Source organism: Chanodichthys erythropterus, chromosome 12, assembly GCF_024489055.1.
Source record: "Chanodichthys erythropterus isolate Z2021 chromosome 12, ASM2448905v1, whole genome shotgun sequence".
Taxonomy (NCBI): Eukaryota; Metazoa; Chordata; class Actinopteri; order Cypriniformes; family Xenocyprididae; genus Chanodichthys; species Chanodichthys erythropterus.
Window position 1 is genome coordinate 1,868,162 of NC_090232.1, and position 18,882 is coordinate 1,887,043.

General features: G+C 38.4%; 2 protein-coding genes across 3 annotated transcripts in view; both read left to right on the plus strand.

Annotated features, from left to right (window-relative positions):
• cyyr1 (cysteine/tyrosine-rich 1) overlaps positions 1–1,886 on the plus strand; it is an 8,701-nt gene extending 6,815 nt beyond the window's left edge. The window contains exon 4 of the mRNA XM_067404529.1: positions 940–1,886. Within this exon, the coding sequence (XP_067260630.1) occupies positions 940–1,073 (134 nt within the window). The 3' untranslated portion in view covers positions 1,074–1,886. The remainder of the gene's footprint in view (positions 1–939) is intronic.
• A 323-nt stretch (positions 1,887–2,209) lies between these two features.
• The window catches only part of appa (amyloid beta (A4) precursor protein a), a 38,473-nt gene continuing 21,800 nt past the window's right edge, over positions 2,210–18,882 (plus strand). For both annotated transcript variants that reach the window (XM_067405304.1, XM_067405305.1), the window contains exons 1-5: positions 2,210–2,408; positions 16,534–16,701; positions 16,909–17,038; positions 17,123–17,235; positions 18,381–18,571. In XM_067405304.1, the coding sequence (XP_067261405.1) occupies positions 2,349–2,408; positions 16,534–16,701; positions 16,909–17,038; positions 17,123–17,235; positions 18,381–18,571 (662 nt within the window). In that variant the 5' untranslated portion in view covers positions 2,210–2,348. The remainder of the gene's footprint in view (positions 2,409–16,533; positions 16,702–16,908; positions 17,039–17,122; positions 17,236–18,380; positions 18,572–18,882) is intronic.

The window sequence follows — 18,882 nt, forward strand, 5'->3', positions numbered from 1 at the left end:
CATGTTATTAGTGTGTTGTAACACATTGCTAACATGTTTTAACACATTATTAGGATGAATTACTAGTATATTTTGGACATTGCTAGCATTAATTAGCATTTTGCTAACATGTTTTAGCATGTTGCTACCATTTTGTCAGCATGATTAACACATTGCTAACCTGATTAGCACAATGTTAACATGAAGTATTATGTTAGCATGTTTTTGCATGTTGCTAGCATGATTTAGCATGTTGCTATTATCTTTTAGCTTGTCGCTAACATGTTTTAACATGGTAGCATGTTGTTAACATTTTGGTAACAATATTAACATTAATTATGTTGTAACATTTTGTTAGCATGAATTAGCACATTACTAGCATGATTTAACATGTTGTTTGGCATTTTGCTAGCATGTTGTTAGCATTATTAGCACATTGCTAGCATGATTTAGCACAATGTTAGCATTAATTATCATGTTGTTACCATGTTTTAACATGTTACTAGCATGATTTAACACCTAGTAAACATGTTTTGCATGTTGCTAACATGATTTAGCATGGTAGCATGTTGGTAACATGTTTGCTAGCATTTTAGCATGATTAGTACATTGTTAACATGAATTAGCATGGTTGTCCTAGGATAGTCGTTAAGCTTTGCTATTGATACACAACTTAAATCCTCTTATTGTACAAATGTTTTGACACCCTCAATGAAAGTTTATGGGATTTTTTTGTAGATTTGATCGCCCGGTTTACGAAAAGATATACCGAGTCAGAAGGTCTGACCCGAGTTTGGTGGTTGTAGCTTGAAAGCTCTAGGAGATACTCTATAAAATTCTCAGAAGAAGCTAACAAGCTAACATATTATCATTTTCACAGATAAACTGGACAGGAAGTCCTCCTTCTCGTCACTCCAGTAAGAGCAACCTTCATTTCCAGTTCTGTCTCTTTCTTCACAGGCCCTCCACCTCCGTACAGCTATGACTGTGAGATGTATCCTCCTGATCTGCGGCCGCCTCCGTACACACCGACTCCACCCAGAGCGGCAAACTACTCTCCGCCTCCACCCTATCCGGGCGACAGCAGGAAATGAGCCTGTGCTTGAGCCCTTCTTCTGCTGCTGCTGATGATGAAGATGAAGATAGCTGCACTCGGAATTGCACAGAATCCCTGCACAACACAAGACCAGCGCTCTGGGAACAATCAGAGGATTTTGACCACAGATTCTTCTCATGTCTGGATTTGAATTTTTTTTTTTATTAATGCAATGGACATTTATGGTCTCACAAATCTAATGAACTTTAAAAAAAGTTATTTCAAGCAGCGTGAGACCAGGACAGGCCTATAAACTCTCATGTGATTGGGTAAATGTGATGCGGTTTGTTCAAAATCAGTGTTATTTCTTTTAATGGAAAATGAAAATACCATGAAATGAACTGTTAATATGGGAATAAACTTTATATGTGTTTTACAGAGTAACATTATGTTCTCATACCTACATTGTCTTGATTAATACACTGAGGAAATAATACTTTGTAGTTTGTCAGAATTACCGTAATTACGAGATTCCGACTTTTATTCTTATGTCAGTCTTTACCTTTCATAATAAAAGTCTCGATGCTCTTTTTTGCAAGGTGATGCACATATATAGCACAATTTATTGTGTTTTATTCATTGTGGCCTTAAACTCATTTTCAAGCTCATTTTCACATACAAAGATTTCATTTCAGAAACCCTCTGAATGTCCACACGGGGGCAGCAAATAACAGAAGTGTATACATATACTGTATGTAAGGCATTTATTATATATGCATGTATTAGATGAGTAATAATGACATAAGGTATAGTAAAACTGATAAAAAATAAACCGAATATGTTTGAAAATTTAAAATAATAAAGTAAAAAATTGTCGACTGAGGAGCAACATTTTTCGTTATTAATATATTTATATTAATATATAAAATATTTTTTATATCTCATAAAATGTGTTTCAAGCAAGCAGCAACCAAACAAGCTGAAATAAACAACAATAACAAAAATAACGTCAAAAATAAAAATACAAATCACATTTAAATTAAAAGAAAAATATTTATAAAATAAGTTAAAATAAAGTTTGTAAATCGAAGTGCAGTCTTTGATTTTATTTTCACGTTAGTTTGCAGTATTTTCAGTGTAAGGCGGCATTCCCTGCTCCCCCTCCCGTACATTCATTCCCGCGTCAGATGACGCGCCGCTCTGACTCGCCATCGCAGGCGCATCGCATTCTTCTGGGAGTCGACTCGAACCACACACCGACATTTTACACCAAACGGATATTTACTCGATAAAAGCAGCGCTGTTTGTTGGAAACACAGAGAAGAGGAGCAGAATGGGGTGTCGAGAGATTTTCATATTACTGATGATCGCGACGTCGACGCTCGCGGTGGAGGTAAGAAATCGACAAAAGATCGCAGCGACGCCGAACGCTGATCAATGTGACCATCAGTGTAGCAAATGTAACATCATCACAGTGTTAGAAACACCAGAACGCGCTGAAACAACGATACTGGAAACAGCGACTCGATACCAAACAACGCGACGATGTTTCTTTCGGCCAGAAGAGGTTAAATATTAAACGATAACATATTTGTATTTGAGTCATATAATATTACCCAAGGAATTTTGTTTGCTCGGTTGATGTGGAATTTTTTTCGGAAATTTCTCGCGATTAAAATTAAATTCGCTGCGTACGCGGAATGTATCGCGCGCTGTAAAATGAGCGATAATTTATATCCGACATCCAGAAATACAGTGTAACAGATCCACTAATTAATATTAATAAGCGAACTGTCAGGCTGAAGGTGATCCAAACCTCCAGATCGCTTAAATCTGCTGCGGTCGCGTGATTGAAGGTCTTTATGAACATGATGTGATATCATCACCACATAGGCCCTGTTAAAAGCTTTACACGTTTTATTTCGACTCTGCTTTAGATCCAGATTGTTAACGGAGGAATGCATTCAGTGGCCTTAGGTAGGGATCAAACAACACAGGGATCAAATAATAGGATCAAACCACGAATCCTCCAGGAATTAAATGATATCGGATAATAACCTGGAACTGAAAGTAGGCTAAGGACTGATTTCAAATTATGATTCACTGTTCCTTCATGTTGGGTGTGTCTAGAGAGAATGATTTTTCATGAGGTCGGGGTGCATTTGATGTTTTCGCAGCCTTCGGCTATGCTTCTTTATGACGTGACTCATTGCGCTTGAAGCGTTAATATCGCTAAATGCGTTACGTTACATTCCGTTACCTGCTGAAAGGCCAGCCTGTGTTGGTTTGCTGGTCTTGGCTGGTTTAAGGTGGTCAAGCCAGATAAAGAAGTGGTCAAAACCAGGTTTTCACAACAAAACCTGCCCAATTGTTACTCAAATCTAGCCCAATCGCGTTTCAGGGGTCCCTGGTAAAAATCACAATAAAAGCCACTTTTTGTCGGGGTTCCTCTGGTAAAATTTGCATTCCGGGAGCTAAATATCATGTTATTTGGGGTCGCTTCAACCTGTGGACATGAAAAATAACAGTTAAAGTAGCCTAATTTTCAGAAAAAACACAGACTTGAATCTGGACAAACCCACAGCTACATTGTGTTTTCGAGGAACACGCTATTTTTAAACGATAACAATTGGTTTACTTTAAGACAACATTGTTTTTGCTCTGGTTTGCTGGTCTTGGCTGGTTTAAGGTGGTCGAACCAGCTAAAGAACAGGGTTGTTTTCACAACAAAACCCACCCAATTGCTACCCAAAACTAGTCTAAACAGTTCCGGGGGGTAATATCCATGTTTTTGATGGGGTTCCACTAGTAAAATTTGCATTTTAGGAGCTAAATATCATGTTATTTGGGGTCACTTCAACCTGCAGACATGAAAAACAACAGTTTTAAAATAGCCCAATTCCATGGGAAAAATGCAGACTTGGCAACACTGGCCAAAACCCCTCTAAAACCAGACCAGGGTGGAAGACCAGCTAAAACCAGTGAACCTGTTTAGGCTGTTAAAGATGATAGAGAATCTGGACAAAACTGCAGCTACATTGTGTTTCGAGGAACACGCTATTTTTAAACGATAACAATCGGTTTCAGTTTATTTTTACTTCAAGACACCATTGTTTTTGTCTGGTCTAAGCCTGTAATCTTCCACACCACAGTCAGTCGTGTGTCTCCACTGCATTCTCAACACATTTCCAGACTTTTGAAGGATATTATAACAAGCTACTGTGGGAGTTTTTGGGCATAAACCAAAGGTTATTCTTGGAGTACTACATTACATATGAATATAGTATAGAATACCATGGTATTACCCATCCATCAGTTCTTTTTAAAGGCATTGTGAGTGTAGAATGAAGCTCTTTATTGAACATGGTTATGATGTAAACAACATTAGCTTGATCTGAAGTTGTTTTTGAGGTTATCGTGAGATATTGATTTGCTTTAAGGAATGTATTAAACTGCATTTAACAGTGTTTAATTGCTTTCACATTTGGTGGTTTTGTTGGTCTTGCCACCAAAAGGTCTGGAGAAGTGGAGGTTTGACAGATGTTTGTGGACAAATGTTAAAGCAGACAGACTGCGATGAGGACGTGTCCTGTCTAAACTATAGGATTGGCCGATATAGCTGTTATATGTTGACCATATTTAATAAGCATCTCAATGTTTATGTAGTTTTCTGAAAAGGCTAAAATAATTCATCGTTTCAACAAAAACAGCACTTATTAATGGCAAAAAGTGAAATACAGTCCAAATCTAGTTGTCAGTCATGGCCTGTTTTCCTCATACAATTCTTCTGTGAACATTTTTGAGTGATGGTTAAGGGCCAAATAGATAATAACCATCACAAATACTGTAATACAAAACTGCTGCAAGGACAGAGTTGTCTTTGTTTTCATCTGTACCTCCTTGCATAAAACACCATATCGTATGTTCTCTGTTGTTTGTGCTCCAATTAGCTGCTGTCGTCATTCGCTTTTATTCAAAACTATAGATCTGGTAGGTCACGTGACCCACACTGGTATGGCAGGCATTCAGAGCCGGTTTTGAGATGACCGGCGGGTTTGAACACTGAATGCGCGGCTTTGTTGGCTGTAACATGGCGTGTCAGCAGGTGAGCGATGCTGATGGCCAACACAACAGCTTCTTGAATAATCAGGATGAGTTTGTGCTTGGCCGACACATATCAAATATTCATGATATATATTTCAGTCATTTTTGTGCCAATATATCTCAGTGATTTGAATGCATTTATTTGCTGTGCATTCACAGAGATCCTTTGATCTGTGATGAGAGCGTTACGGCGATACACTGTAAAAAATGATTTTTTGAGATGGTTTCTACACCAAACATTTTTCGGAAAAATGGTTAGATTTCAGTGAATTGGTTCCTTTTGAAGTGTTCGTTTCAGTGAATAAATTTGTTTATCGCTCAGAAATGTTATCAAAAGTCTCCCTGTGGCATTTTTCATATATTAAAATGTGTTAGTAAAATATATGTGCATAAAAATTGGTGCTTGTAAATCAGATATAAATTTATATGATTCTTCATCAATTATTTATTTGCGCTGTCACACAGTCTCGATGTGCTATATTAAAATCTTTTAAGTAAAACGAGTATATTGGTGCGTATAAATGTATAAAATGCAACAAAAAAAAGTATAAATATTATTTTTATTGTTCATTTAGTGTATTTAAACTAGATTCAGTAGGAAAAATGGTTTGATTTCAGTGAATGGGTTCTTTTGAAGTGAATTTTTCATATATTAAAATGTTGGTGAAATATAAATAATGGTGCATGTAAATCAAAATGAATAAATATGATATATCATCAGCAATTCATTTGCATTGAAGTCTTGATGTGCTATATTCTTTTAGTAAAACATGTGTTATAAATGTATAAAATGCTCAAAAAAGTATAAATATTATTCATTTTTAAACTAGATTTTTTTCTATATTTTCTTGCGTTAAGTGATTTTACAGCAAATGCATAAATGATTTTGTCTTGCAGCCCTTCCTCCGAATAATAATGGATTGATTCATGAGATTTATGTGCTGTTAGTCGGACGGGGCCGAATATAAAATCCACGGGAAGTGCATATATGCCCCAGTGCACCTGTCGCCATGGTTACAGCCCCGTGGAGGGTCGTTAATAACGCTGCGAATTACACATCCATATCATATGACAGATGTTTCTAGTGGTTAGATTTGACCTCTGACCTTCACAGCCACCGCAACATGGAAGCGTGATTAGCACCGTCCCGCAGGACGCCTCAGTCTCGTCCCAGAGGAGGGTTAATGATGCGGTTACCTTGATGTATATTGGTGATGCTAGTACAGGTGCTGCACCCGTTGTTTCACAGGAAATTAATATTACAAAACGTGCACTTTCTGTAAAGCTGCTTTGAAACGATTTGGATTGTGAAAAGCTCTATGCAAATAACAGCTGGTGTTGTCGTCCTTATTATTGCTTATTCTAATTTGTACCGCAGATGCAAATTATCGTCTATAGATAACTCTGGCACAACCACTGTGTTGTGTATCTTTCCTGTTAAATAAATGAAATCTGATTTCTTATAACTCATACCACACTCCCAGCTAACAGGGAAGGTTCTCTCGAGCGCTCTTCCAGTAACGTTAATAGAACATTTGATCAATGTTATCTGGTCTGTAATAATGTTCTCAGAACGTTAGCACATTCATGGAACTTTCCTGACACCTTTTATTGGACGTTCATGTAACATTTTTTAAAACGTAACTACTTGTTTCGGAATGTTCAGAGAACGTTCAAAAGTAACATTCTCATAATGTTCTCATAATAAAGATGAAATGTTTTAGGGCTGGGCGAAACGATTTTAATTTTTTTCGAAACGATTTAATTTGTTTAATTAGTTAATTTAAAAACACAACTACAATATAATTCAAGTAGCATTCTCTTTATTACCAATCTGGTTAAAAAAACATTCTATATACTCAGAAATAATATAAAATAAGAAAAATGCTAAATGTTTCTTAGCCAAAAAGTAATAGCAATAAATAAAAGCACATATTTTGTAAAAACAGAAAATAACAGCACCTTTCAGCCTGTCACCATCATGCAAACATGAAATATCAACAGACTAGCGATGTGTTCTACGTTCATAGAGCGTCACATGAGAGCGGTTAGTCAGGTGCACCATTATCATTTTCTTCTCTTACAGGGGACATATCATGAAAATCTGACTTTTTTTCTGTGTTTAAAGGATTAGTCCACTTTTAAATAAACTTTTCCTGATAATTTACTCACCCTCCAAGATGTTCATGTCTTTCTTTCTTCAGTTGAAAAGAAATTAGTTTTTGATGAAAACATTCCAGGATTTTTTCCCATATGGTGGACTTCAATGGGCACCAAAGAGTTGAAGGTCAAAATTAGTTTCAGTGCAGCTTCAAATTGTTCTACACAATCCCAGATGAGAAATAAGGGTCTTATCTAGAGAAACCATCACTCATTTTCTGAAAAAAATTAATCTTGAACTAGCTCTTCTCTATTTGAATTCCAGCATTGTAGACACTGCTAAGCGTATTACTGCCCTCCACAGGTCAAAGTTTTGAACTAATTTTAATATGCAATATGCTAGTTCAATAGTATATAACAATTAGTTCAAACTTTGACCTGTGGAGGGCAGTAATACGCTTAGCACTGCTGGAATTCAAATAGAGGAGAAGAAGAGAGCTAATTCAAGATGAGCATTATGGTTAAAACTTATATAATCTTCAATTTTTTTCAGAAAATGAGTGATGGTTTCTCTAGATAAGACCCTTATTTCTCATCTGGGATCATGTAGAGCTGCACTGAAACTAATTTTGACCTTCAACTGTTTGGTGCCCATTGAAGTCTACTATATGGAAAAAAAATCCTGGAATGTTTTCATCAAAAACCTTAATTTCTATTCGACTGAAGAAAGAAAGACATGAACATGGGGTGAGTAAATGATCAGGAAAAGTTTATTTAAAAGTGGACTAATCCTTTAAGTGCTATAATCAGGTCCTCGGTGCATCTACAAACCCAGAAAATGTGAAAAAGGACAACCTAGTAACTTGGTTAGGTAAGCCTTTCTCTGCAAGCATTTGAAAAAACGAGCCGCTCAGGTTTCGCTCCCTTTGTGACATAGGAAGGGGATCTTATTATAATATTACCGTCTCTTAATCTGCACATTTCTTCTGGAAAGGGGCGGGAGCAGCAGCTCATTTGCATTTAAAGGGACACACGGAAAAACTGTGTGTTTTTGCTCACACCCAAATAGGGGCAAAACATTCTACTAAAGTAACGGAAGTTTTTTTGTCAAAGATTTCGTCTGGATGGGATTTAGAACAATGATCAAAACACAGATGATCGAGTCCATCAGCACCCCCAAAGCTTCAGTCATTTCCTCTTCATGGGTTCAACATTTCATTTCATAACGTTTTAATGTTTGATAATTGACATGTGCGTCAGCAATGCTTCTATCGCTTGTTTCTGCTTCTTTTCGCCTGTGTTTTGATCAGGAGATTCTGTATCTTTCTCTAGATGCATAATAGCGCCCCCTACCGTGTGAACATGGAAAACTCGTCAATGATGGGGAAAGAGGCTGATTCCTCAAATGTTTTGATGATATTGCTTCTGTGTTCGGCTAACAGTGTTTGTATTTTAAATCAAGATTTATCCTGTTTTCTTAAACCTGTCCTGTTCTAATGCATAGAATGCAACAATAGTTGTGAAGGAGGACTGCAGATGTCAGATAAACAGCAGCTCAGTGTTTCCTGGTCTCGTGGGCTTCTCTCGCGCTATAATTAGAGTTCCTCAGGAGAGCGAGCGAGAGCGGGGCGCGGCACATATTCCTGTCCCTGCTCTCCTTCCCTCGCAGATTTCCAGCCTTCCTCTGATTACTCCTGTGATGCTTCCATTATAGAATCCGCCTGGAGTTGTTTTGTAAATAGAGATGGATGTGTTGACGCCGTACCGTGAGAATCAGAATATAGACGTCGGTTGCAGTAGTTAAGGGTGTGTGTGAAATATCCTCCGTTTGTGGGTCAGTACAGTCGACTGCTTCATCTGTCAGCAAAAGCCAATGTCCTTCCACCCTTCCATTTGTCTTCCAAACTATATAAAGATAATTGTGAATAAACATAAAATTTAAGATTGATTAAAAGTGCCACTTTTCAATTTTAAAGGTTCCTAATGTTGTTTTAGTCTCTTCACATTCATTCAAGGTCAAAAACACTTTAATTTTCACATAATATCCACTGCAGCATCAGTGTCTGAAACGCTTCGATCAAGGATTCGGTCTCTCTAAACCCCGCCTTTCTGAGAGCTGCTCTGCTCTGATTGGTTAGATGGCCTAGTCTGCTGTTATTGGTTGGAAATCGAACACTAATTATCATATCTGAATCTCAGCTCTTGTGATTCGAACAGTAACGATGGCGTCGTTTTTACCGTATCAGTATCATGAAAGTGGATTGATTTGGCAGCAGAAAACAGTGATTGAGGGCGGGGCAAAGAGACGCTGTTCACCAACAGCCAATGGGCTGGCATTATGCAAATTAGTTCCAAAATCAATGTAGGTTCAGCAGGAAGTGAGACTGGAATTTCTGACGACTTGTTTCAGTTCAGAATCACTTCTTTCTTTTAGGAGACAAAAACTCCATTTATCTTTAATATTTGAAACTTTGCAGGGATTTTACATTCACAAACAGCTCTATTACTCACTACATGAAAGGGAATATCTGTAAAAGCATAATAGAGCCACTTTAATAACACAATTTTTGTATGAAATAATAGCGCATTTGTAGTTGAACATGGCAGAAGTTCTGTGTTTTTTTCAGTAATGTGGAACATGGGCGGCTTTTTCTGCTTCCATCTCCTGTTTACTCCCAGAGCGGATGTCCAGTTTTTGTGTTGAAGTACGGACCCGTGTGTGTGTGTGTGTGTGTGTGAGATCTCTCAGATTCATCTAGATAGCGTTTGTAAGTAATGCATCTGTTTGACGGCTGACCTACATTTGCAGCGAGGGCAGGACAGTTTTAAGGATTGTGTTGAGTGGGATCAGTCGTTTTATCCCTTTCTCTCAGATATCAACACACACATACTGCGTTATTGTGTTTTTACTGCTGTAAAAAACACCAGCGATCTAAAGCATCGCTTCACATTTATATTTACAGTGAATATGTGCTGAAGAACCACTGATTCAATGAAAGTATGTTTCTGAGAGTGAGGACTCATAGCTCCCATATTCAAGAGTGGAGACAAATCAGACCTGAACAATTACAGGGGCATCTTTGTGAGCAGTAATTTGTGGAAGCTGTTCTGCTTTATCATCAACACAAGACTCATACACTTCCTTACAGAGCACAAAGTCCTGAGCAAAAGTCAGATTGGATTCTTACCAAATTATAGAACATCAGATCATATCTTCACCCTACACACCCTGATCGACAAACACGTCAACCAAAACAAAACCAAAATTTTGCTTGCTTTGTAGATTTCCAGAAGGCCTTTGATTCAATTTGGCATGAAGGTCTTCTGTCTAAACTTCTAGAATCAGGTTTCGGGGGTAAAACATACAACATTTTAAAAACTATGTCCTTAAACAATCAATGCGCTATTAAAATTGGCAATAAAGTTCTTCACTCAAGGGCGAGGTATCAGGCAGGGCTGCCCACTATCACGACACTCTTCAATATTTACATTAATGAAACAACTAGAACAATCAGCAGCACCTGATCTCACACTACACGACTCCACTATAAAGTTCCTCCTGTATGCAGATGACAGATGAGCAGAACCTGGACATCCTGCATCACCCTGACTATTAACCCAACTAAACAAAAGTTCTAACGTTTCAGAAAAGATCTACATGTCAGGGAAAGAAACACAATTTCACCCTTGGTACGACCACACTTGATCATGCCACAAGCTACACATACCTCAGACTGAAAATAAGTGCAACTGGAAAGCTAAATTTGGCCGTGAATGAACTGAAAGAGAAAGCAAGAAGGACCATCTATTCCATCAAAAAATCAATCCAAATTGAAATACCAATCCGAATCTGGCTCAAAATATTCCAATCAGTCATAGAACCGATTGCACTATGGCAGTGAAGTCTGGGGTCCTCTTCTAAACCACGAATTTGACAAATGGGACAAAACCCCAACAGAAGCCCTGCATGCCGAGTTCTGTAAGAGTATCCTGAGAGTCCAGAGGAACGCACCGAACAATGCATGCAGGGCAGAATTAGGCAGATTTAGGCAGAATTGTAGCGTTTTGGGTCTAATAAAAGCGCATTAGAAATAAAATGCATTATTATTATTACCCTCTATTAATCCACATTGAGAAACGAGCCATCAAATTTTGGAAACATCTAAAAACGAGTGATCCCAACTCTTATCATTCTAAAGCCCAAATTCAGATGATCCTGAGGCTGAAACACAAACTAACACGACTAACAGCAGCCAGTCTCAGGACACTGACACCCTCAAACACAGAGTTACAAAAGCACAAAAAGACAATTACCTGACCTATTGGACTGAAACAACAGAAAAACAAAGTAAACTTGAATGTTATTTGGCCCTAAATAGAGTCTACACCACAGCAGAATATCAGTGAAAGACTGTACATTAAGAAGAATGACGAGGTACAGACTCAGCAATCACATGCTGACTGTAGAGATGGGCAGATACAGACAGAAATGCTGCCCAGAGAGACGCATCTGCCCGTACTGGACACGGAGCAACACTTTCTCACCAGCTGCCCCAACTATGAGGAAATCAGAAAGACATTTTATCCAAAATTTGAAATACTTTACCGTAACTTCATAAAAGTAAACAATAAAACACAACTTCAACATTTATCAGGTGAAAAAAGAGATCCTACTAGCAGCAAGATACATTGATACCGTCACAAAAAGAGGGAGGAGTCGACTAATCAGTAATGCGCTCACACACACACACACACACACCCCGAGAATTCTAAATTGTTCATAGAATTCTAATTTTTGATTGATTGATCGTTCTGCTTTTTATGTTTCTATTTGTACATGTGATTCACTGTATGTTGATGATAGAAATGCTTTGGCAATACTTTGTAATAATTGTCATGCCATGAATTGAAATGAGTGTGTGTGTGTGTGTGAGAGAGAGAGTGTGTGTGTGATTTTATGTGTGTGTGTGAGGCTCCTGTCGTCTGAGAAAAGCCCCTCGGCAGAGACACTTTCTCCCAGAGGACACTGGGGGTTAATGGGCGTGAGGCTGACCGTCGCCATGGCAGCAGAGTTGGGGGGGTGGGGGTGGTCATAGCAACAGTCTCTGTGGGAACAGACGTCTTGATTGCGTCGCTGTGTGTGTGTAAATGACTGGCCTGTAATCACTGTAACACACACCCACCCTGAAGATCCGGTATCAGCCAGGAGCGGATATTACACACACACACACACACACACACACACACACACACACACACACACACACACACTCACTCATAATCAGTGCACAGACGGGATATCAGTGCTGTGGCATTTAATATATTGGCTTTCATCTTCATTGGTGCATTTCTGATCAAAATCAATCTTTCCGGGAACTGAATTACCTTCTTGTATCATATGAGCTGTTATCAGGTTTTCAGTTCAGCGTGTGGATGAATGTGGACGTGGATTCGTCTGGATTATTTATTGGTTAACTCTACTAGTTTTCCAGTGGCTGACTACAGTTAATGTTCAACGTTTTTATTCAACATATTAAAGGCGTTTGATCAAATATTTGCTCACTGGTTGATTTTTCACTTGTGTAATTCTAGGATAAGTATTTGTATATTTTTAACACACAGTATTCATCAGTAGCTATTTTAGATCTTGACAAAGCTGGAAAAAGTTATATTCGTGGGGTAGATTTTCCCTTGAGTTTTCCTGATCTTCAGCAGGAAGTTTGACGCTCAAACACTCCGATGATGTTGACACTGACCAGCAGCTTTATGGGAGCTTTATCCCATATCCCCGGTTAACCTTGTGATCCCACACATGTCAGCGTGTCGGGATGCCATGTGCTGCCGTGTGAAGAATCGCCTGAGGTGGAAGGATTTTAATTTAGTGTGTGTGTGTGTTTGTATCTACTAAATTGTTCAGGGTTTGCAGCTCTGTAGGATAATGTGTCTGCTTGTATTAAATCAACACACATTTGCACTATTCACCCTGAAATTCTCCAAAAATAACTTTCGTTTGCATTTACATTTATTCATGTTTTGTAGCAAGTAGCAAGATTTTAAAATCTATACGATGTTTAATAGGGAGCCAATGTAATGTTAGCCCAGTTCTGTCAACATTACATTGGCTCCCTATTAAACATCGTATAGATTTTAAAATCTTGCTACTTACTTATAAAGCTCTAAATGGTTTAGCTCCCCAGTACCTAAGTGAGCTCTTAATGCATTATAGTCCTTCACGTTTATTGCGATCTCAGAATTTAGGCCAGTTGATAATACCCAGAATATCAAAATCAACTGAAGGCGGCAGATCATTTTCCTATTTAGCACCTAAACTCTGGAACAATCTTCCTAGCATTGTTCGGGAAGCAGACACACTCTGTCAGTTTAAATCTAGACTAAAAACACATCTCTTTGCTCTTGCATACACATAACACATTATCAATACATTAACATTTTTCAAATCCGTTAAAGGATTGTTACGCTGCAATAATTAGGTCGGCCGGAACCGAGAACATTTCCTATAACACTAGATATACCTGTACATCAGAACAAGAATGGCATCTACGCTAATATCTGTCTCTCTGCTTATCCTGAGGTTTGCCGGGTGCTGGATCCAGGCCGTATCCAGGTCAGATGGAGAACCTGCCTCTGGACCTGACTACAACGTAGCCCAGGATCCCCGTATCCGCTTACATATATTTATATATAATCGATTTTTAATCTCTATAATAAAAATGTACAATTCAGATTTTGATCTCCATATACATTTACATATATATATCTTCCAAGGGGTTTTTTCCCTCCTAGGACTTTTTTCCCAGTGCTAGCACGCTGGGTTTTTTTCCTAGGGGGTTTTTTCCACCCCTGGAAGTCAGCCGACATTGGCTTAATGTAGCACCATCTTGTATATGTTACATATTACCACGCTTGTTTGTACAGTTTTAACCACTTCCCTTTTTTTCTGTGCTTCTAATATGTAAAGCTGCTTTGAAACAATTACCAATTGTAAAAGCGCTATATAAATAAATTTGACTTGACTTGACTTTTGTGTCATCAGCAATTCCAATCTCACTTCTCACTAGGTTTGTAACTAATTTGCATAAAGACAGCTCATTGGCTGCTATCGAACAGTGTCTCTTTGCCCCGCCCACAATCACTGTAGTTGTATCTGAGACTGGAAGAGTTCGTGTCGAGAAGACGCTGTTTTCTGCTGCCAAATCAAATCCACTTTGATGAAATTGATACGGTAAAACCGACGCCATTGTTACTGTTTGAATCACTGTGAATCAAGCTGAGATTCAGATATGATAATGAGCGTTTGGTTTCTGACCAATCAGAGCAGAGCAGCTCTCAGAAAGGCGGGGTTTAAAGAGACCGAATCCTTGATTCGAAGCGTTTCAGACACTGAGAGAAAAGAGCTGATGCTGCAGTGGATATTATGAGAAAATTAAAGTGTTTTTGACCTTGGAAACAACATTAGGAAACTTTTAAAATAGCATAATGGGGGCATGTTAAAATTATTTGTAACTCACAAATGGCTGTTCTACTCATTAAAAAATTTTAGAGCTTGACACAACTGGAAAAATGTATATTCATTATGGACATTTCCATGACTTTTTAAAGAGTTTATTAATTTCCATGACTAGAAATCACACTTTTCCCTCATATATCCTTTAGTGAGTCTGTTTTCAGTTGCAGTTTTTAGTTTTTAAAAGAGTCATTGTAATAAATAAATGAAAATCCAGTTTGTGAATGGCAGCGCCTGAGTGTTCAGTTTGGAAATTATGCTAATGTGCAACCTTCATTTTTCTGGAGTAAAGTTCATCGGATTGAAGTGTTTTGACTGGTTCATCAGTGTTGTGCGTTCAGTCTCGTATCAGATGGTTCTCATACGCTGCTCTATTCATAACATCACAGCCTGATAACAAATACGACGTTGTTTTCTTGCCAACACGTTGGGTCTGCTAATAAGATTAGCGAGCACAAAACGTTAGCATGTCTTCCTCTTTCTGTCTGTCTCGCCCTCCCTCACGTGTCTTTGTCCTTCTGATAACAATGCCTTCATTGAGCAGCGTTTCTCAGCCTTCACTGAAACTGTCATTATCCCGGTTCTCAGAAGAGAATGTCTCAAAGTTAGAAACAAACGTTCTACCAGTAACGTTAATAGAACGTTCGTTCAGAGTTATCTGGTCTGTAATAACGGTTGCACAAAACATTATTTATACAATATTCATGGAATGTTTTTTAGTGGATCTAACATTTTCTAAAGTAACATTCCCACAATGTTTGAAAAGTTTCCTTTGGTAGTTAGTTTAAATCAGTGTTGATGGATGGATTTCTCATGTAACACTCTCTGAGTAATCGTTTACTGACTTGTTGTGACCCAGGAAGAGTTTATTTACTCAGTCGTGAGGCAGTGTTTACTTAGTAACGTCCTGAGAGCTGATAAAAGTTGAACATGCAGCTTGTTTATGTCGTCAAGGTCTGACATGTTTAGACTGACGTTCTGCTGTTATATCAGGCCAATCCTGGTGTTTTGGCTTCATCCTAATCCACCTTCTGTACTAAACCTGACCTTCACCGGTGGTGGGAACGGATTTTGAATTTGTTCCTTGTCAGGCCTTTTATATCTCTGATTTTAAAGGTTATCTGTGATTATAATTTCACTTTTTTAACTTTAGTTAGTGTGTAATGTTGCTGTTTGAGCATAAACAACATCTGCAAAGTTACGACGCTCAAAGTTCAAGCGATTGTTGTCATGCCGTCATTTTACGCCGGACTGCTTCACAAACGAGGGTCAATTCAACACAAAAGATGAACATGACGGCACATGCTAGTGGATGAGTTGAATCAACTCCACAGCAACTACATCAATTTATCCATTAACCATTCAGAAACGTCTAAAAGTTGTAACTTCTTCCTGAGTCTCTCCATCAGTGTCGACTCCGGTTTGAACAATGTAAGGCTGAACACTTTCGTCATTTTGGCTGCGCGAGATTCTCCAGCTTTGTTGTTGTTGAGCTGTTAAAGCTCCGCCCTCTTCTGGAAAGGGGGCCGGCAGCTCATTTGCATTTAAATGGACAGCTCATTTGCATTTAAAGGGACACAAACTGCGTGTTTTTGCTCACACCCAAATAGGGGCAAATTAATAAGCTGCTATTAAATGATCTGTGGGGTATTTTGAGCTGAAACTTCACAGACACATTCTGGAGACACCAGAGACTGATATTACATCTTGTGAAAGGGGCATTATAGGTCCACTTTAAGGCTGCAGATGTTTCAGTTTGGTGACAGTTGTGGTTTTGTTCTGCTCGCAGGTGCCGTCAGACTCCAGTACCGGACTGCTGGCCGAGCCGCAGGTCGCCATGTTCTGCGGGAAACTCAACATGCACATCAACGTTCAGACCGGAAAATGGGAACCCGATCCGTCTGGAACAAAGAGCTGCATCGGAACAAAAGAGGGAATTCTGCAGTACTGCCAGGAGGTGAAGATCGACAGATAGATAGATAGATAGATAGATAGATAGATAGATAGATAGATAGATAGATAGATAGATAGATAGATAGATAGATAGATAGATAGATAGATAGATAGATAGATAGATAGATAGATAGATAGATAAAGTGCATATGTTCTGAATGCATCACATATAAAAAGCACTAAGCATGAGTGTTTCGTCTGTCATGTTCAGGTGTATCCAGAGCTTCAGATCACGAATGTGGTGGAGGCCAATCAGCCCGTCAGTATCTGGGACTGGTGCAAGAAGGGCCGCAAGCAGTGCCGCAGTCACATGCACATCGTGGTGCCCTACCGCTGCCTGGGTGAGTGAGTTCGGTCACACTCTGCGTGTCGGTCATCATCACGTCCTCTCTGTGCTCATCATGTGCCGTTTCTCTCTCTGTCAGTGGGAGAGTTCGTGAGCGACGCTCTGCTGGTTCCCGATAAGTGTAAGTTCCTGCACCAGGAGCGCATGGACATGTGTGAGAGTCACCTGCACTGGCACACCGTTGCCAAAGAGGTCAGAAACCACACAACACACTCTTAATACACACTGCTGCCTAATTAATTAGTGTCGTATGGATTATATGAGGGCAAACCGTACAGAATGTTCATACCAGGAGTGAAATGATGTTGAGAGAGATGATCTATTACATTAACTAAATATCTAATGTACAGTACAGTCCAAAAGTTTGGAACCACTAAGATTTTTAATGTTTTTTAAAAGAAGTTTCGTCTGCTCACCAAGGCTACATTTATTTAATTAAAAATACAGTAAAAACAGTAATATTGTGAAATATTATTAGAATTAAAATAACTGTTTTCTATTTGAATATATTTCACAAAGTAATTTATTCCTGTGATCAAAGCTGAATTTTCAGCATCGTTACTCCAGTCTTCAGTGTCACATGATCCTTCAGAAATCATTCTGATATGATGATCTGCTGCTCAAGAAACATTTAATGTGTACAAAATATTTGTGTACAATATTTTTTTTTCAGGATTATTTGATGAATAGAAAGTTCAAAAGAACAGTGTTTATCTGAAATCTAATAATTTGTAACATTATAAATGTCTTTACTGCCACTTTTGATTGATTTAATGCATCCTTGCTGAATAAAAGTATTCATTTCTTTAATTTCTTTTCAAAAAAATACAAATAAAAATTCTTACTGACCCCAAACTTTTGAACGGTAGTGTATAATGCTACAGAAGCTTTGTATTTCAGATAAATGCTGTTCTTTTGAACTTTATATTCATCAAGGAATCCTGAAAAAAAAAAAGTACACAACTGTTTTCAACATTGAAAATAATCAGAAATGTTTCTTGAGCAGCAAATCAGCATATTAGAATGATTTCTGAAGGATCATGTGACACTGAAGACTGGAGTAATGATGCTGAAAATTCAGCTTTGCATCACAGGAATAAATTACTTTGTTAAATATATTTAAATAGTACACAGTTATTTTAAATTGTAATAATATTTCACAATATTACTGTTTTTACTGTATTTTAATAAAAAAAATGTAGCCTTGGTGAGCAGACGAAACTTCTTTTACAAACATTAAAAATCTTAGTGGTTCCAAACTTTTGGACTGTACTGTATTTCTCCTGTCAATAAACGCACATCTTGGTGCTGATTCGGTCTAATGCGTCTCTCCACAGTCATGCGGCGACCGTAGCATGAATCTCCATGATTATGGGATGCTGTTGCCGTGCGGTATCGACCGTTTCCGTGGCGTTGAGTTCGTCTGCTGCCCTGCGGAAGCGGAGAAGGAGTCGGACAGCGCTGCGGTGGAGGAGGATGATTCTGATGTTTGGTGGGGAGGAGCGGAGACAGACTACAGCGAGAACAGGTACATCTTGATCCTCCATACTGGCTCAGAGATCTTATTTGGTGCCTGATAAGAAATCCTCAAATATAGTGAGAGTATATAATCTATGTAACATTAACCCTTAAACGCACACCTCGGGTCTTTAGAGTCCCGGGATGTCATTCACTACCCATTTTATACAGTTAGACATCAACCTTCTTTGTATTCCTGTTAAAACATCTGCTTAAAATACCAGTAGAGTTTTATATCACTGTAGTGTTTAACGTTAGATATTAATCCGGGTCACGAAAGACCCACATATGTAATAATGATTGGTGAAACATTCAGGCTTT